Source organism: Mixophyes fleayi, chromosome 10 (genome assembly GCF_038048845.1).
Source record: "Mixophyes fleayi isolate aMixFle1 chromosome 10, aMixFle1.hap1, whole genome shotgun sequence".
Classification (NCBI taxonomy): domain Eukaryota; kingdom Metazoa; phylum Chordata; class Amphibia; order Anura; family Limnodynastidae; genus Mixophyes; species Mixophyes fleayi.
Window position 1 is genome coordinate 100,128,987 of NC_134411.1, and position 16,103 is coordinate 100,145,089.

Below are 16,103 nucleotides of genomic sequence, written 5' to 3' on the forward strand. Positions count from 1 at the left end.
TGTTTATCATAATGACAAGTTCAGAAACGTCCCCCAAATATTTATTTGATTTTTATAAAACTTCTCGCCTTACGTTTACAGGTGTTAATTATAAAGTGATGTCCTGTTTTTCTGATTGGTTATTGTTTTACATTGCAGCCAGGGCCAGGTCCGGCCGAGTCAGCAGATCTCTCCCTGGATCTGTTAGGACCAGACGGGTTACCCAAACCAAGTGCCTGACAGAACCGTGCTTCAAAAGGACAATTTTATAACTTCGGATCCAAACACGGTTTCATTATGTGGTATCCACAGCTGGTAAAGTGGCAGCAAAATTCTGCTCAATTCACTTCCTCAGTGGGTACTGCTCAGCTCTCAACAAAAACACTTTAATTACACGAGTGCAAAAGCTGAAGAAATTTCTCAAGGAAAAACAAATATGGCAAAACGTCATTATTGTCCTATTGATCTTTTTGTATCAATTATTCCCCATTTAATGGGCAAATAAAACCAGACACCAACCAATCCTCCTTTCTGTATATTTGTTGGTTTTGCCGACAGAAGTAGCCTATCGGATAAGCAGTCAAATCATTTAGAAGCACCTGAGAATGTTAAGGACAAGTAATCATCATCATCATTTATTTATATAGCGCCACTAATTCCGCAGCGCTGCACAGAGAACTCATTCACATCAGTCCCTGCCCCATTGGAGCTTACAATCTAAATCCCCTAACACACACACAGACAGACAGACACACACACAGATCGAGAGAGACTAGGGTCAATTTTATAGTAGCCAATTAACCTACCAGTATGTTTTTGGAGTGTGGGAGGAAACCGGAGCACCCGGAGGAAACCCACACAAACACAGGGAGAACATACAAACTCCACACAGATAAGGCCATGGTCGGGAATCAAACTCATGACCCCAGTGCTGTGAGGCAGAAGTGCTAACCACTGAGCCACCGTACTCTTCTGAATATTGAAAGTGAAAACTTTTTAATAACTTGCTAAAACAAAGGAATTCTTACTGATAAGAAAAAGATCTTCCCAAAGTCACTGAAAAAACAAACAACAAAACGTTGTTGAAATTTTCTTTTACATACAACTTCCTCTAGTGGTTTCTTGGTAATCCTGTGCTCACTGGTCCACGTCCGTATTTCCATCCTACAGTTACTCCCCGTAGTGCACGTACCACAGCTCAGACCTAATACACAAACTGCCGTCATTACAACACAAAAGTGTTCTTCAAAAACGAAAGTGCTGCTCAAAGACAAATTGTGGATGATGGTTTGTAGTTAAACGGCAATTGATCTATTTACTTGATTGTTTCCTACACGCACTGATACAGATAACGTAGAGGACGGTCTGTGCTGTCACTCGTATTCTCTGCTTTGTTTGATTATTGAAACAGGAAAACTTATAGAATAATCACAGTTGCAATATGTTTTGCTGGTGAGAGCTCTGATTACCATAATGGTTTTACTAGTTTGGGAAGGGAGACAGCAGGAGTGTGGCAGGTATCCTGTGTATCCTGTTCTGTGTGACATTGCTAATTATGTCTGAGAGGCGTCATAATGTGAGACCTGGCTAATGACCGAGTTTCCCGTGTGTGGCCAAATCGGAGGCTCTATTGTAGCCTTGCGATGTGGTCTGAAGATTAACCAGGACAGAGACCATCTGCTGACAGCATTTTCCCCTATGAAACTAACGGTCCCATTACTTCCAGGAGGATCATTATCGGGGACTGAGGTTCGTTTTCATTCCAAACATTTGAAATGAAACGTTATTATATATCAATATCTATCTCCTGTTCCCTTTCAAGAGATACTTACGTAGTGTGTCCTGCTGCTGTCTGCTCACAGAATGTTATCATTCTAAGACTCCCGTCTGTGGAGAAAAACACTGAAAATGTTATCAACACAAGATTTGTACATGAGCTCCTTCAATACAAGAAGCTCTCCCTCCAGTACATTCATGAGATACGTCCCATGGACATGAAGATATTGAAAATAACTTTAAAAAAAAAAGGTTAGATATAATTAGTAAACTTGAAAAAAATATATATATATATAAACTAGTGTGTATTATAAATGTTCCTTTCTTTTTGCACAAATTCTTACTTTACAAAGTGCCTCATACTTCAGCATGGTCACTGGTTCCTAGTGACTGGATAGGCTGCACTCTCAGTGATGTCACTGGCTCCTAGTGACTGGATAGGCTGCACTCTCTGTGATATCACTGGTCCCTAGTGACTGGATAGGCTGCACTCTCAGTGATGTCACTGGCTCCTAGTGACTGGATAGGCTGCACTCTCAGTGATGTCACTGGTTCCCAGTGACTGGATAGGCTGCACTCTCAGTGATGTCACTGGCTCCTAGTGACTGGATAGGCTGCACTCTCAGTGATGTCACTGGTTCCTAGTGACTGGATAGGCTGCATTCTCAGTGATGTCACTGGTTCCTAGTGACTGGATAGGCTGCACTCTCAGTGATGTCACTGGTTCCTAGTGACTGGACAGGCTGCATTCTCAGTGATGTCACTGGTTCCTAGTGACTGGATAGGCTGCACTCTCAGTGATGTCACTGGCTCCTAGTGACTGGATAGGCTGCATTCTCAGTGATGTCACTGGTTCCTAGTGACTGGACAGGCTGCACTCTCAGTGATGTCACTGGCTCCTTGTGGCTGGATAGGCTGCACTCTCAGCGATGTCACTGGTTCCTAGTGACTGGATAGGCTGCACTCTCAGTGATGTCACTGGTTCCTAGTGACTGGATAGGCTGCATTCTCAGTGATGTCACTGGCTCCTAGTGACTGGATAGGCTGCACTCTCAGTGATGTCACTGGCTCCTAGTGACTGGATAGGCTGCATTCTCAGTGATGTCACTGGCTCCTAGTGACTGGATAGGCTGCACTCTCAGTGATGTCACTGGCTCCTAGTGACTGGATAGGCTGCACTCTCAGTGATGTCACTGGCTCCTAGTGACTGGATAGGCTGCACTCTCAGTGATGTCACTGGTTCCTAGTGACTGGATAGGCTGCACTCTCAGTGATGTCACTGGCTCCTAGTGACTGGATAGGCTGCACTCTCAGTGATGACACTGGTTCCCAGTGACTGGATAGGCTGCACTCTCAGTGATGACACTGGCTCCCAGTGACTGGATAGGCTGCACTCTCAGTGATGTCACTGGCTCCTAGTGACTGGATAGGCTGCACTCTCAGTGATGTCACTGGTTCCTAGTGACTGGATAGGCTGCACTCTCAGTGATGTCACTGGCTCCTAGTGACTGGATAGGCTGCACTCTCAGTGATGACACTGGTTCCCAGTGACTGGATAGGCTGCACTCTCAGTGATGACACTGGCTCCCAGTGACTGGATAGGCTGCACTCTCAGTGATGACACTGGCTCCCAGTGACTGGATAGGCTGCACTCTCAGTGATGACACTGGTTCCCAGTGACTGGATAGGCTGCACTCTCAGTGATGACACTGGCTCCCAGTGACTGGATAGGCTGCACTCTCAGTGATGTCACTGGCTCCTAGTGACTGGATAGGCTGCACTCTCAGTGATGACACTGGCTCCTAGTGACTGGATAGGCTGCATTCTCAGTGATGTCACTGGTTCCTAGTGACTGGATAGGCTGCACTCTCAGTGATGTCACTGGCTCCTAGTGACTGGATAGGCTGCACTCTCAGTGATGACACTGGCTCCTAGTGACTGGATAGGCTGCACTCTCAGTGATGACACTGGCTCCCAGTGACTGGATAGGCTGCATTCTCAGTGATGTCACTGGCTCCTAGTGACTGGATAGGCTGCACTCTCAGTGATGACACTGGCTCCCAGTGACTGGATAGGCTGCACTCTCAGTGATGACACTGGTTCCCAGTGACTGGATAGGCTGCACTCTCAGTGATGACACTGGCTCCCAGTGACTGGATAGGCTGCACTCTCAGTGATGTCACTGGCTCCTAGTGACTGGATAGGCTGCACTCTCAGTGATGACACTGGCTCCTAGTGACTGGATAGGCTGCACTCTCAGTGATGACACTGGCTCCCAGTGACTGGATAGGCTGCACTCTCAGTGATGACACTGGCTCCTAGTGACTGGACAGGCTGCACTCTCAGTGATGTCACTGGTTCCTAGTGACTGGATAGGCTGCATTCTCAGTGATGTCACTGGTTCCTAGTGACTGGATAGGCTGCACTCTCAGTGATGTCACTGGCTCCTAGTGACTGGATAGGCTGCACTCTCAGTGATGACACTGGCTCCTAGTGACTGGATAGGCTGCACTCTCAGTGATGACACTGGCTCCCAGTGACTGGATAGGCTGCATTCTCAGTGATGTCACTGGCTCCCAGTGACTGGATAGGCTGCACTCTCAGTGATGACACTGGTTCCCAGTGACTGGATAGGCTGCACTCTCAGTGATGACACTGGCTCCCAGTGACTGGATAGGCTGCACTCTCAGTGATGACACTGGCTCCCAGTGACTGGATAGGCTGCATTCTCAGTGATGTCACTGGCTCCTAGTGACTGGATAGGCTGCACTCTCAGTGATGACACTGGCTCCCAGTGATGGCTGCCTTCACAGTGTGTTTGCGAACAGTACACTACCAATTGTTAACAATGAATTAAGCATCTTATAAAGATAAGATTTCTGATTAATGGGAATCAGACGCTTATTTGATTTGAGTTACAGACTGAGGAAGATTGTATCAAAGTATACAGTGTATATATAGTAACATATTATCTAATATTCTACATAAAATGGTTGCTTAATGCTTGAAAGATTTACCTCCACTGGAAGAACATTCATCTTTTTAGACCCCAGAGGTGCATTTATATAAAATGATGAACTCCCTGCCATTAATCACTAGTTACAATGTATCTATCAACTCCTCTGCTTATAAATGGCTTCCATGGAAACGGGACTGGACCCCACCTTCAGCAGCGTCAACTTCCTGATGCCACCGGCGCAAATCGCTGAATGTTGAAAGCCAAGTGCCCCCCTATCTATGTTATATTTACTGAGCAGAAATAAGATAAAAAAAAACATGTTTTTTAGAGGCTGCGAGATCTGCAATTCTCAGAAGATGATACTGGTACTAGATATGTACATCTACATAATAACACACATACATTTACAAGCTAACTTGGAAACATAACCTATATTCTGCATGATCACCAGCCCAGGAGAATGTATGTAATAACTTGTTGCACATGGGTAATCGGACACCCAGGAGGGGAGAGGGCTGGGTCCTGGCTCTGTGGGCGGCTGCCCTCTATATGAATGGGAGGGGGAGCCTCTATATGACCCAGCCCTATTCAGCAGGAAGTGATACTTTGTATCAGAGCTGATACAAGTTAACTCTGAAAGGATCTCTCTCCTGTGTGAGCCTCAGCCATGGGACAGATAGAATGGGCAATGTGGGCGAATGAGCAGGCGCTGGCGTCTGGACTGAGTGAGTATCCAAAGACATTACAATGGTGATGATTTTATACAATGTACTTTAACCCATAAGACCAGATTTATACAGATACCTATAAATTACATCAAACTGTGTTATCTCTTATGGGGATATTTCTGAGTGCTACAAGGTTTCTTTTAATATTGGAACAACTTGTTCTTTAAGTTTGGTGAACTTATCTCCCCATCATTTCCATATAAACTCTAGGGAAGTTTTAACAGCCGATAAGAATTTTATATAATTTGTTATATAATGTAACAAAACTCCCTTTCTGCGAATCCCTGGGGTGCCACTGTCAGTAGGACTCTCTGGGTACCAGTTCTCTTTACGGGGCGTCTTTTTTGAACAGGTGTTTAATGTTTTAGGATTTGGAATTTATACTGTTACATATATTAAATATTGTATCAACAATAGGCAAAAAATTAAATAAATAGACTTGCTGTGTTTAGAGAGCCTGTTGCTGGGTTGTACACCGGCTTTTCATTTGGTTATTTCAGCGTAATTTGTACACTGTATAATAACCAAAAAACGAGGTTCCTCCATGAACCGTTTTTGCCTGTTTGGGAGAATATAAGGTGATTTGAACTGTCAGTGTGCGCTGTGCTCTTTACCAAGCTGGTTTCCTCTATCCTGCTCGCTTACTGTGAGCTTACGAGCGCGCTCTCTTACATGCTCACTCCCAAGCAAACAGGATTACTTGGGAACTACCATATTTTTTTTTTATGCACAAAACAATGTATTAATCAAATAAAAAGTCAGTGTACAACCTGGTTATAGCTGCTCTTTATAATAACTACAAACTGCAGAATGCAATATTGCTACATTGTGTCATAATATGTAATATTAGCTCAGCGTTACACATTTATATACAACGTGTTGCTAAGAGTCCTGGTAGTTCTACATTTTCTCTTTTCAGTCACTTTTACTTGAATTATCCTTTCCTGACCACAGTCCTGGCTAGAAAGGGTTAAGTTCCAGCAACATTGTGTCAACATATTAAACACTCAATGAGGAAGTGAAATGAGGAAGTTGCTTCTGGGCAACACCAGACAGAAATCCACATTCCACACCTGGGTTATTCTGTTGTTACAACAGTCACTTATTAATGAGAAGAGTGCAAGCTCTTGGGGCCCTGGATTTAAAAGTCCCTTCTTTGCCCAAAAAAATAATAGTAAAACACTTATTTTAAAATATCTGTGAATGATCACTAGGAAATTTATATGGGCTTATCTACGGGCTAATGCGCTCCCCCTTTTACGTGGCCAATTTTATTCCCCTGTGGCCATTTAGAAGTCACAAAATTCTAAAGAGATTTCGAACATCAATCATTTACAGTAAGGAATACAGTATTCCTTATATTACACAAGTTTTCTTGATAAAAAGAACCCGCTGTTTATTTGTGTTATTTACAGTGTATATATTTATTAACATCACTTGTGTATTATATCATTTTGACTATTCTCACTGGAAACGGTCATAACAATGTCTCTTTTACTGAACGATGTGCCCGGACACTCAAACTGAACTAGCCCTGGCCAATTTGGCCAAGCACAGTAGGTAAGGGGGCGGCTTTCCCAATGGGCATTTGCCCAAGGGCCCCACAAGCATAGGGGCCCCATAGAAAAAAAATCTATTCACCCCTGTATCAAGGCACAGCTGTACAGCATGTTTCTTCATGTTTAAACACTGATTTTTGTAGCAGGTACCAATAAATATAAATTAAACTTTATTGATAATTTTCATTTTTTATTCCTGGGAGTGGTTGTGTAGGTAGGGGCCCAAGTGCACTGCCTGGGGGCCCATAATGTTGTTATATATATATATATATATATATATATATATATATATATATATATATATATATATATATATATATATATATATATATATATATATATATATATATATATATTTATTGGATGGGACCTTCTTACAGCTGATCACTGTCTGTACAATTGGTTTAGTCGGTGATTAAAAGGTCTTTTTAGGCGGCCCTAACAATGATGACAGCTGTGATTTAACGGAATATTTCACAGGTGTCTGCAGGTTTGTGTGAGAGTTCTAAACCCATTGTCAATATCAATATATTCTTTACTCCAAAACTTTTTTGTCTTCTTATATTTATAAGCGTCTTAATAGGAAGTAGCGTTTTAATAGGAAGTATGACCATTTGCTGATAATCTTCAAGTCTTTGAATTAATTACTATTTTTTTCTACGGGCCCTTGGTAATTATATATTTATAATTATTTCATTATATATTATTTTTACGTTACATTGGTAATAACTTAATTCACAGAACAGTGTAAATAACTTTGTGGATATAACATGTACAGCTGTATACATTGGACGGCTGGATTCTGCACCGAGTGCTACGTGAGGCATCCAGCACATATAATACAATGTGACTGTTATCTTGGGCAATTGCATATTTGCAAGACGTGAGCTAGTTCATCTTTCTGGAGGGAAGTGGGGAGGGAGTTTGTTGCTGCATAGGGTATTTCTTAAAATTATATCCTGTCCTCTTGTTGCTTCATGATGGGAGAAGAGGGTTTAGTAAGAGGGGAACTGCACATGCCTTAATTATATCATGTAACCCATCTGTGCTGCAGGATACAGAGAGAGAGATATGAGAGTGATATCTATCTGTCTCCAGTCTTGGAAGGTTTATTTTAAGTAATGAGAAAAGTTTTAAAAAAATATATTTAAGTTACTCCCTAGAGACAATATGATAGTGTGTTACAAGCTTACCAGAAAGCCCTTTCCTTCACTGATGAGCCCTAACAAGTGTTCAACCAGGCTGAGTGTAGGTGGATCAGGATGAGTCTGCGTCATGTTCCAAAACCTCAGTGGGTAAATCATTGGCTGATATGTAGAAGTCATTACCCAGAAGACTATTCTACATTAAAGGGGTGATGTCTGCCATTCTGTGTCCCCTCAAATCCTCTTGTAATGTAAAGTACTTTTGCAATGTTGTCTATCTAAAAAAAAAAAATACATGATAATTCACCGTACAGACCGTTCGCTATATCTCATGTTACGTCATTAAATGACTGTTCCATACGGCCTCATCCCCACTGATCTATAAATAATGCAGGTTTCTAGCGTTTTTAATGGCAATTCAAAGGATATAACCCGATTATATTCCAACCTGTGGCTCTCCATGTTAGAAAACTACAAGGCCCAGCATGCTTTGCAGCCGATAGCTGGCAGGGTGAGCCCTCTTACGCTCCTTACTTGCAGTAACTGATATTTTTTCTCTTTCCACAGTTCTCCTTTCGGGCGGCATCGTGGCGGTGGCCGGGCAGTTCAAAGGCTGGGAGTACGGCGCTTACTCAATGTATCCTTTGTGAAAACTAATCTTACGTGTGGTGAGCGAGTCCCGGTTGTTTCCAGACACCCCCTGAGCCCCCCTCACCCCACATTATCTCTCCTGCTTTGAAGTTTGTCGCTCGCTGTTGTCGCTTATTAGCATATTTACATAAATCTATCATCTCACGTTAAACATTCTGTAATATTACAAATGATTCATTGAAGACAAGTTGCAGGCTTTCATGCATTTGGACTCACACACATATCAGTAGTCCCAAGAACAATAGTTTATATAGACCGCTATAAAGCAGTCACACACACATATATTATACAGGGGGACGTTGTTATAAAAGTAGGAGACAAACACATTTGGGCGTCAGTCCCTTAGTGCTGTATATTACTCCTATCCATCTTCTAGTTGTTTATCCTGGAATTTCTCTATTGCCATAGATAAATAATAATATTCACTATCTAATTGCGGTCTCTCTCCCTGTCATTATTCCCCTCGGTCCTGAGAGTTCCCCTGTCATCAGACCTCTCATGTTCCCTGTAATTACTTCTCCCTCACGTAGTAATAATATTATTATTATTATTCCTCCGCGAATCTCTTCCTTGTACATCTCTCCGCACACATCTCCCTCCTTACAGCAGCACAGGATGTGGGTTACGTTTTACTTTCACCAGTTTGGAATATATTTCCATTATACACCCTCTGTGTCTATCAGTAAAAACCCAGTAATACACAACATTCTAAATATAAATCGCTGTGATTAGTCTTTTACTTGTTTTTATCAGAAAAACTGTTACTTTTCAGACAAAATTATTATTTTAAGGTAAGCACAATAACTACCCAGAAACAATCCAACATTTAATAATTAGTGTAAGTTACAATAATTAAAGCCAATGTCTGATTGGTTGGTTTGTATGGTCTAAGGCCCTCTTACCGCTTTGTCTGCTAATACAGAGTTTGTTCCCAACTGTTAATAAATTAAATTTACCACCTAGGATTTTTCGGGTTTTTTTGTGAATAGGAAGAGTGATAAAACCACAAATTAAGGATAATTCCCCATTCAACGCTCTTCCAGACAAATTTAGCGACAGAGATGTGAAATATGTGAATTTCAGAACAGAACAGTCTTCTAGATGACATAAATCATCCTTTTCACGCATGTCCCGTTAAACGAGAGGCCTATTCTAGCTAAGTTTAGCGCAATGATGAAATTTCCGTGGACGGATTTCTTAACGCCTAATCCCCAGAGCTGCCGGGGTCTTTGTGTCACTCCTGGAGTACCCCAGGAGCAGGAGAAAGAAGGGCTCCACGATGGAGAGATGGTGAGTGCTGCGCGGTGCGGGAATAATGTATGTACAGTGGTACCCGTGAGGTGACCCCGCCCCCTGAGACAAATCGCAAAGAAGGGGGTGGGGCCTAGTGACGCCAAATCGCATCATTAAGGTCATCCTCCTCCGGGCCCCTGGAGGATGCCCTGAAATTCGTGGGCCTCCCACACATCCCGGAGCGTATGTCTGTACCGGTAGTATAAGCACCGGGATTACGTCAGACAGATGTACCCCACAAACAGTTGTTATAATTGGCTGCATCGGTCCTTTTAGATTAACTAGATTTGGAAAACATTTAAATTCTCAAGGTAGCGACTGCTATGAACCGTACTCCAAATAATGTAGCCCCCCCCCCCTTTAGTATATTACTGGTCTGACGTGTTGATCTTTGTGTTTACAGCGGACAGAAGACCCTGACATCGGTGGTGAAAGCGTTCGGTCCCCTAACGCGTAACTATTATGTCCGCGCCATACTACATGCAGGGTAAGTATCGCTAATAACACATACCTCCTATATGTACTATGTAACACCAACACACAACAATTAGTCATACACATTCAGAGACACTGACATACATTGTAACACAATTTACTTCCCTCTTTTAATTTTTTTTTTTTTTAAAGTGCAGGATGTAAAACGTGGGTGTGGCTATATATGCAAATGATTCATATATATATAGCATTCCAACAGCACAATGTCATTGTACCCAGTGCAGAATAGAATATCTGATATCGTAGGAACCTTCCCGAGAGTAGGACTATGATACATGTCCACTATTTGCATCAAACATTTCCCTTGCATACACCCCAACTGTCTTGATTCACGGACCAAGAGGTGGGGCTTGCACTAAAGTGGGTGGAGTTTCACCAGAATTAGACGCAATTATGTGGAATGTGGGCGTGTTTTTGAGATGGAGGTGGAGTTTGTGTGGATAGGGGGCAGGGCTTATTTTTTTTTCCTTTATAAATGTTGGGCGTTATGTCCTTTGTTGTTTGGTCCCACAGGTTGGCAGTGCCCGGCGGCTTCATCCTGGCAACGATCTTGGGCACAGTGTGTCTCGGTATTGCTGCCATCATTTACCTCCTGGTGAGTATTCCGGGTGTTGGAGATCTTAGCGGAGGTGCCGGTTGGTGGCCGTTTGTCACGGACCGGTTATTACTATGGATTTATAAACTCCCGTGTTTGATGGATCTGCAGACTGAGGAGCAAGGAGAGAAATAGACGTCTGCATTGTGACCAATCATCATCATTTATTTATATAGCGACAGCAGATTCCGTAGCGCTGTACAATGGCTTCATATAAAAATAAGCCCCGATTATTAATAGTATATTTTTTTACTTTATACAGTAAGCGGCAGACCTCTCTTGGCCAGCTCTGACCCGTTTTATTCCCTATAGGCTGCGATACGAGGAGAGGAATGGCGCCCCATCGAGAAACAAGCTCCGCCTAAGCTCAGACCGGCAGAGACCATTAAGCAGCCGCCACAAAACCCTCCTCCTCGGCCGCCACCAGAAGTGCGCAGGAAACAGGCGGATGAGGGATATAGTAACCCCATTCCGGTCCAGGATGAAGTATGACGTAGTCCATAGTCGTCTCCTCCCGCTGCCGCACGTCCAAAGGACTTGTCTGTTTTTTTTGTTTTGTTTTGTTTTTTTAAGTGTACAATGTCAATGGACGGTTTATCTAATCTACTATTGTATATCAGCTGCTTTTCTGGGCCCTAAACAGCTCCCACAGCCGGGGGCTGTTTCCCACGGGTGAAAGTAAAATCTCATTCTCGCCTCAGTCCGCCATTTTACAATATCCGGCTCTGTGGGCCAGAGACTGGATTCTTTACAGAAAAGTCCTCATATTAGCTGTATTTGTGGCAAGGTGACCCTGCACGAAGATGGCTAGCTTGCTTATGTCTTGCCTAGATGCTGAACAGCGGAGAGATTGGAGGTTTTCCACTCAGACACCCTATTAGGTCTTCTTAGCCACGTTAGGACACGCTGGTGGCCATTTTGGATATGGGCAGGAAGTTTGTACTTCTGTTGAAGCAGCCGGACCGTCTGCTCCTTCCTCCGGTTACACAAAATATTTACCTCAGGAATCTCTGAGACTTGTTAGATTTAGAACAGCATAAAATGTGAATAAGTCAGGTGATGTTACAAATGTCCGCTCACTCGTGTACCTGCAGGACTAGATACCTGCGCTAAGGGGGGGATTTCTGATATGACAGGTACCAGGTATTTTTATTTCTAAATTTATAGAAAATGTGAATTCTATTTTGAGTATTTTTGGTAAACTGGTGCCAGGTTGTCAAACCAAAATACCCCCTCCGTCCCCCCAAAATTCACTGGACCACTAAATGTGCAAAGAGGGAGAAAAATGAGCCTGCTTCAGTGTATACAACCGCTGCTTTATTATTATTATTATTATTATTGTTTTTAAATATTGTGTATTAAGAAATGCTGCAAATAAAGCTTTTATATCTTGTTGTATTCCTTGAAATCCTGAAACCTTTGTACTCAACCGTATCATGAATGTCATTATTATTATTATTGCTTTATATTATTATTATCTTTATATAGAACCAACACATTACTCAGCACTGAACAGAGAATATTACTCCATTAACCGCAACCCCTGCACCAATGGAGCTTACAATCTAATTTCCCTACCACAGGCACACAAGTGAACACAAAGACACGGGGGGGGGGGGGGGGTTTGGACAGCACGCAGCATCATGTGACATCTCAGAGCAGTATATGGCGGTATGTATCCTACATGGTAATACAGCCCAGCCCAGGGGTATAGTTACCAAAATTGCAAAATGTTTTCCATTGATACTTAGTGTCTTGTGTATTGTGCAGATGGTCAATATACAAAGAAGTAGAGACAGCGAGTCCCTTTGGCAGCCAGTAACAAGGGACTGACTGGTTCTGTTTTTCTCTCTTTAGGAAAAGTTAAAACTAAATTTCTGAAGAAGAGAAAGAGGAAGTGATCTGTGTGTTATATCCACTAATAACCACTTGTGACCTGAACTTCCCCAACTCGTATCATCGCCGGACTGTCTGTGAGATAATGACCAGAGCTGGGGACAGTGTGACGTTCTGTGTAACTCACAGTCACCTGTTATACACATCTAATCCATATATCTCTTCTGGATGTCCATGGGGGGGGGGGGGGGGGGAGGGGGAGAGTCTGATCTCAGAATGAAGCAGTAACGACTTCCCACATTTATCCTGCACACTGATCTGTAGTCACATTATTCTACAGAGATATAAATAACCAATTGGTTGAGTCACAAAGTGTTGTTGTTACTTAGATGACCACAGAAAAACATAACAGAAGCTTTTTAGGTCCGAGTCTCCTCAATTCTGTGCTCCGAGTTCTATACTCTGCTCCGACTCTCTACTCTCTTCCCAGCTCTGTATTCCAGCTCAGATCTCTGCCCTATTCTCCCCAAGCTGTCTATTTCTCCACCAGCTCTCTACCTTCCCACAGTTCTCTCCTCAGCTCTCTCTTCTGCCCCAAATCTTTATTTTACCCCATTCTCCAATAACTATTTATACAAGTCCACGTTTTCCTTTTCTACCCACTTCCTTGTTCTCCTCTAATTCTATATCTCCATCCGCCACAGCTCCCTTCCCCTCTCCATCCAGTGCTCTTCTCTTACCTCCAGGTATATTTTCTTTCTCTCATCATTATTCCATTTTGTTTTCCCAGCTGTCTATATGGTTTTCCAAGCTTTCTCTTTTCCTTCCCCAGGGCTCCCTCCCCTGCCTCCCGCGCTCCCTCTCCCCCCGCCTCCCGCGCTCCCTCTCCCCCCGCCTCCCGCGCTCCCTCTCCCCCCGCGCTCCCTCTCCCCCCCGCGCTCTCTCTCCCCCCGCGCTCTCTCTCCCCCCCGCGCTCCCTCTCCCCCCGCCTCCCGCGCTCCCTCTCCCCCCGCCTCCCGCGCTCCCTCTCCCCCCGCCTCCCGCGCTCCCTCTCCCCCCGCCTCCCGCGCTCCCTCTCCCCCCGCCTCCCGCGCTCCCTCTCCCCCCGCCTCCCGCGCTCCCTCTCCCCCTGCCTCCCGCGCTCCCTCTCCCCCTGCGCTCCCTCTCCCCCTGCCTCCCGCGCTCCCTCTCCCCCCGCCTCCCGCGCTCCCTCTCCGCCCGCCTCCCGCGCTCCCTCTCCGCCCGCCTCCCGCGCTCCCTCTCCGCCCGCCTCCCGCGCTCCCTCTCCCCCTGCCTCCCGCGCTCCCTCTCCCCCTGCCTCCCGCGCTCCCTCTCCGCCTGCCTCCCGCGCTCCCTCTCCCCCTGCCTCCCATGCTTCCTCCCCCCCTGCCTCCCGTGCTCCCTCTCCCCCTGCCTCCCGCGCTCTCTCTCCCCCTGCCTCCCGCGCTCCCTCTCCCCCTGCCTCCCGCGCTCCCTCCCCTGCCCTCTTTTCAGAATCCCTTCTATATACTTCCCAACATGTCAGTCCTCACCAGCGGGACAGGGCGTGGCCATGCACTAGAGGGCTGCTTAGCGCTATAACGCACTAGGCTGCCCCTTAGATACCTCCCTTCCCCTCCAAACACTGCAGCGTGCACCAGTATGAGAGCAAAGGGGGTGACAGCGCTCTGTCACCCCCTTTGCGATGTAAAAATCTAAAAAAGTAATGGGAGCCGGCAGAGGAGAGAGCGCTCCTCCCCCGCCACAGCTCCCTGCTGGCTCAATGACGCTGCAAGACCCTAAGGTCGCATCAGCATCATTCAGTTGACAGAGAGCGCGCCGAGGAGGAGCAGAGAAGATCCAGGACCGGGACACCACCTGAGTGAAGGTAAGTAAATAAAAAATATATTTTCTTGGGGGCTACATTATAAAAAATAGGACCTAAAAGAGGGGGCTACATTATAAAAAAATAGGACCTACAAGAGGGGGCTACATAATAAAAAATAGGACCTACAAGAGGGGGCTACATTATATAAAATAGGATCTATAAGAGGGGGCTGCATTATAAAAAAATGGGACCTACAAGAGGGGGCTGCATAATAAGGGTTTTGTGGCTCCCGAGGTTTTTTTTTCTCCGGAAAACGGGTCCAAATGGCTCTTTGGGTGTCTAAGGTTGCCTACCCCTGCACTAGACCAATGCAAACTAATTCCTGATTGATCGCCATGGGTTGCTCACTACACTGTGCCAGTTTGCCCTGTAATAATAAAAAAAAAAAATTGTCCAGCACTTGTCCCTGTATTAGTAAATGACCCCATTATAAACCCAGCGTTCAATACACAGTACTCGATCTATGAAGTCTCTCAATGAAACCCGTGGTAGTTGAAGTATAAACAAGTCTCTCTGCCATAATCACAGCTACTCACATATTTTCATAGAGAAACCCCAAACCTGCCCAATTATCAGACAAATGCCGCCTGTACCGCAATATATCAGACATAAATTTAATGCAATGGTAGGAAAAGTTAAAGACTCTTCAGCGAGCAACATTATTACACAGTTTGTGCTCTAAACCACAGAACCATCGTTTAACAAGCCACTAACAACAACCGCAACGGTATCTGTGGTCAGGAGATCTTTCAAAGTTACTTCCCTAATGATTTTTTTTGGAGCAACACTTGTTTCTGCAATGACAGATAGATAATGCAAGTCCGTGTTATCTGTCGTTCTTTAATGAATTGTGGCTTTAAAATTGACGAACTTGAGTTGGTGAATCGGCAATTTAAAGACCACAGGACCTCGCTTTGGTCCCAGGAGACAGAGGCCACCTAATATTCTGTTATAGAGACGTAGTTTTTTTTAAATCTAAAAAAAAATATTTATCATTTGCAATCATCTGTCATTTAAAAGTAATCTCTCTGTAATATAACAAGATGATTGATTTTCAATGGTTGCCACAAAACACAAGTGTTAGTGTAATGCCAAGTTGTGTCCACAAGGTGGCAGCACTGTCATGACAATGTAAACTGTGGATGAGGTCTGCAGAGCTCTAGAGAATAGGTTATGTGATTTCGTTTTATTATTGTAAATATTATCTTCATTTACATTAT

The 16,103-nt window shown here is 44.3% G+C and overlaps 2 protein-coding genes across 6 annotated transcripts in view; both read left to right on the plus strand.

The window, feature by feature from the left end:
• Nucleotides 1–501, plus strand: part of MVD (mevalonate diphosphate decarboxylase) — a 37,731-nt gene extending 37,230 nt beyond the window's left edge. For all 5 annotated transcript variants that reach the window (XM_075189290.1, XM_075189289.1, XM_075189288.1 and 2 more), the window contains exon 11: nt 139–501. In XM_075189290.1, the coding sequence (XP_075045391.1) occupies nt 139–219 (81 nt within the window). In that variant the 3' untranslated portion in view covers nt 220–501. The remainder of the gene's footprint in view (nt 1–138) is intronic.
• Nucleotides 502–5,303: 4,802 nt separating this feature from the next.
• CYBA (cytochrome b-245 alpha chain) lies at nt 5,304–12,578 on the plus strand. The gene is made up of 6 exons (XM_075189293.1): nt 5,304–5,439; nt 8,714–8,783; nt 10,013–10,087; nt 10,494–10,577; nt 11,099–11,180; nt 11,493–12,578. Exons 1-6 carry the CDS (start codon nt 5,382–5,384, stop codon nt 11,670–11,672), a joined length of 549 nt encoding a protein of 182 aa, XP_075045394.1. The 5' UTR covers nt 5,304–5,381; the 3' UTR covers nt 11,673–12,578.
• Nucleotides 12,579–16,103: the final 3,525 nt, after the last annotated feature.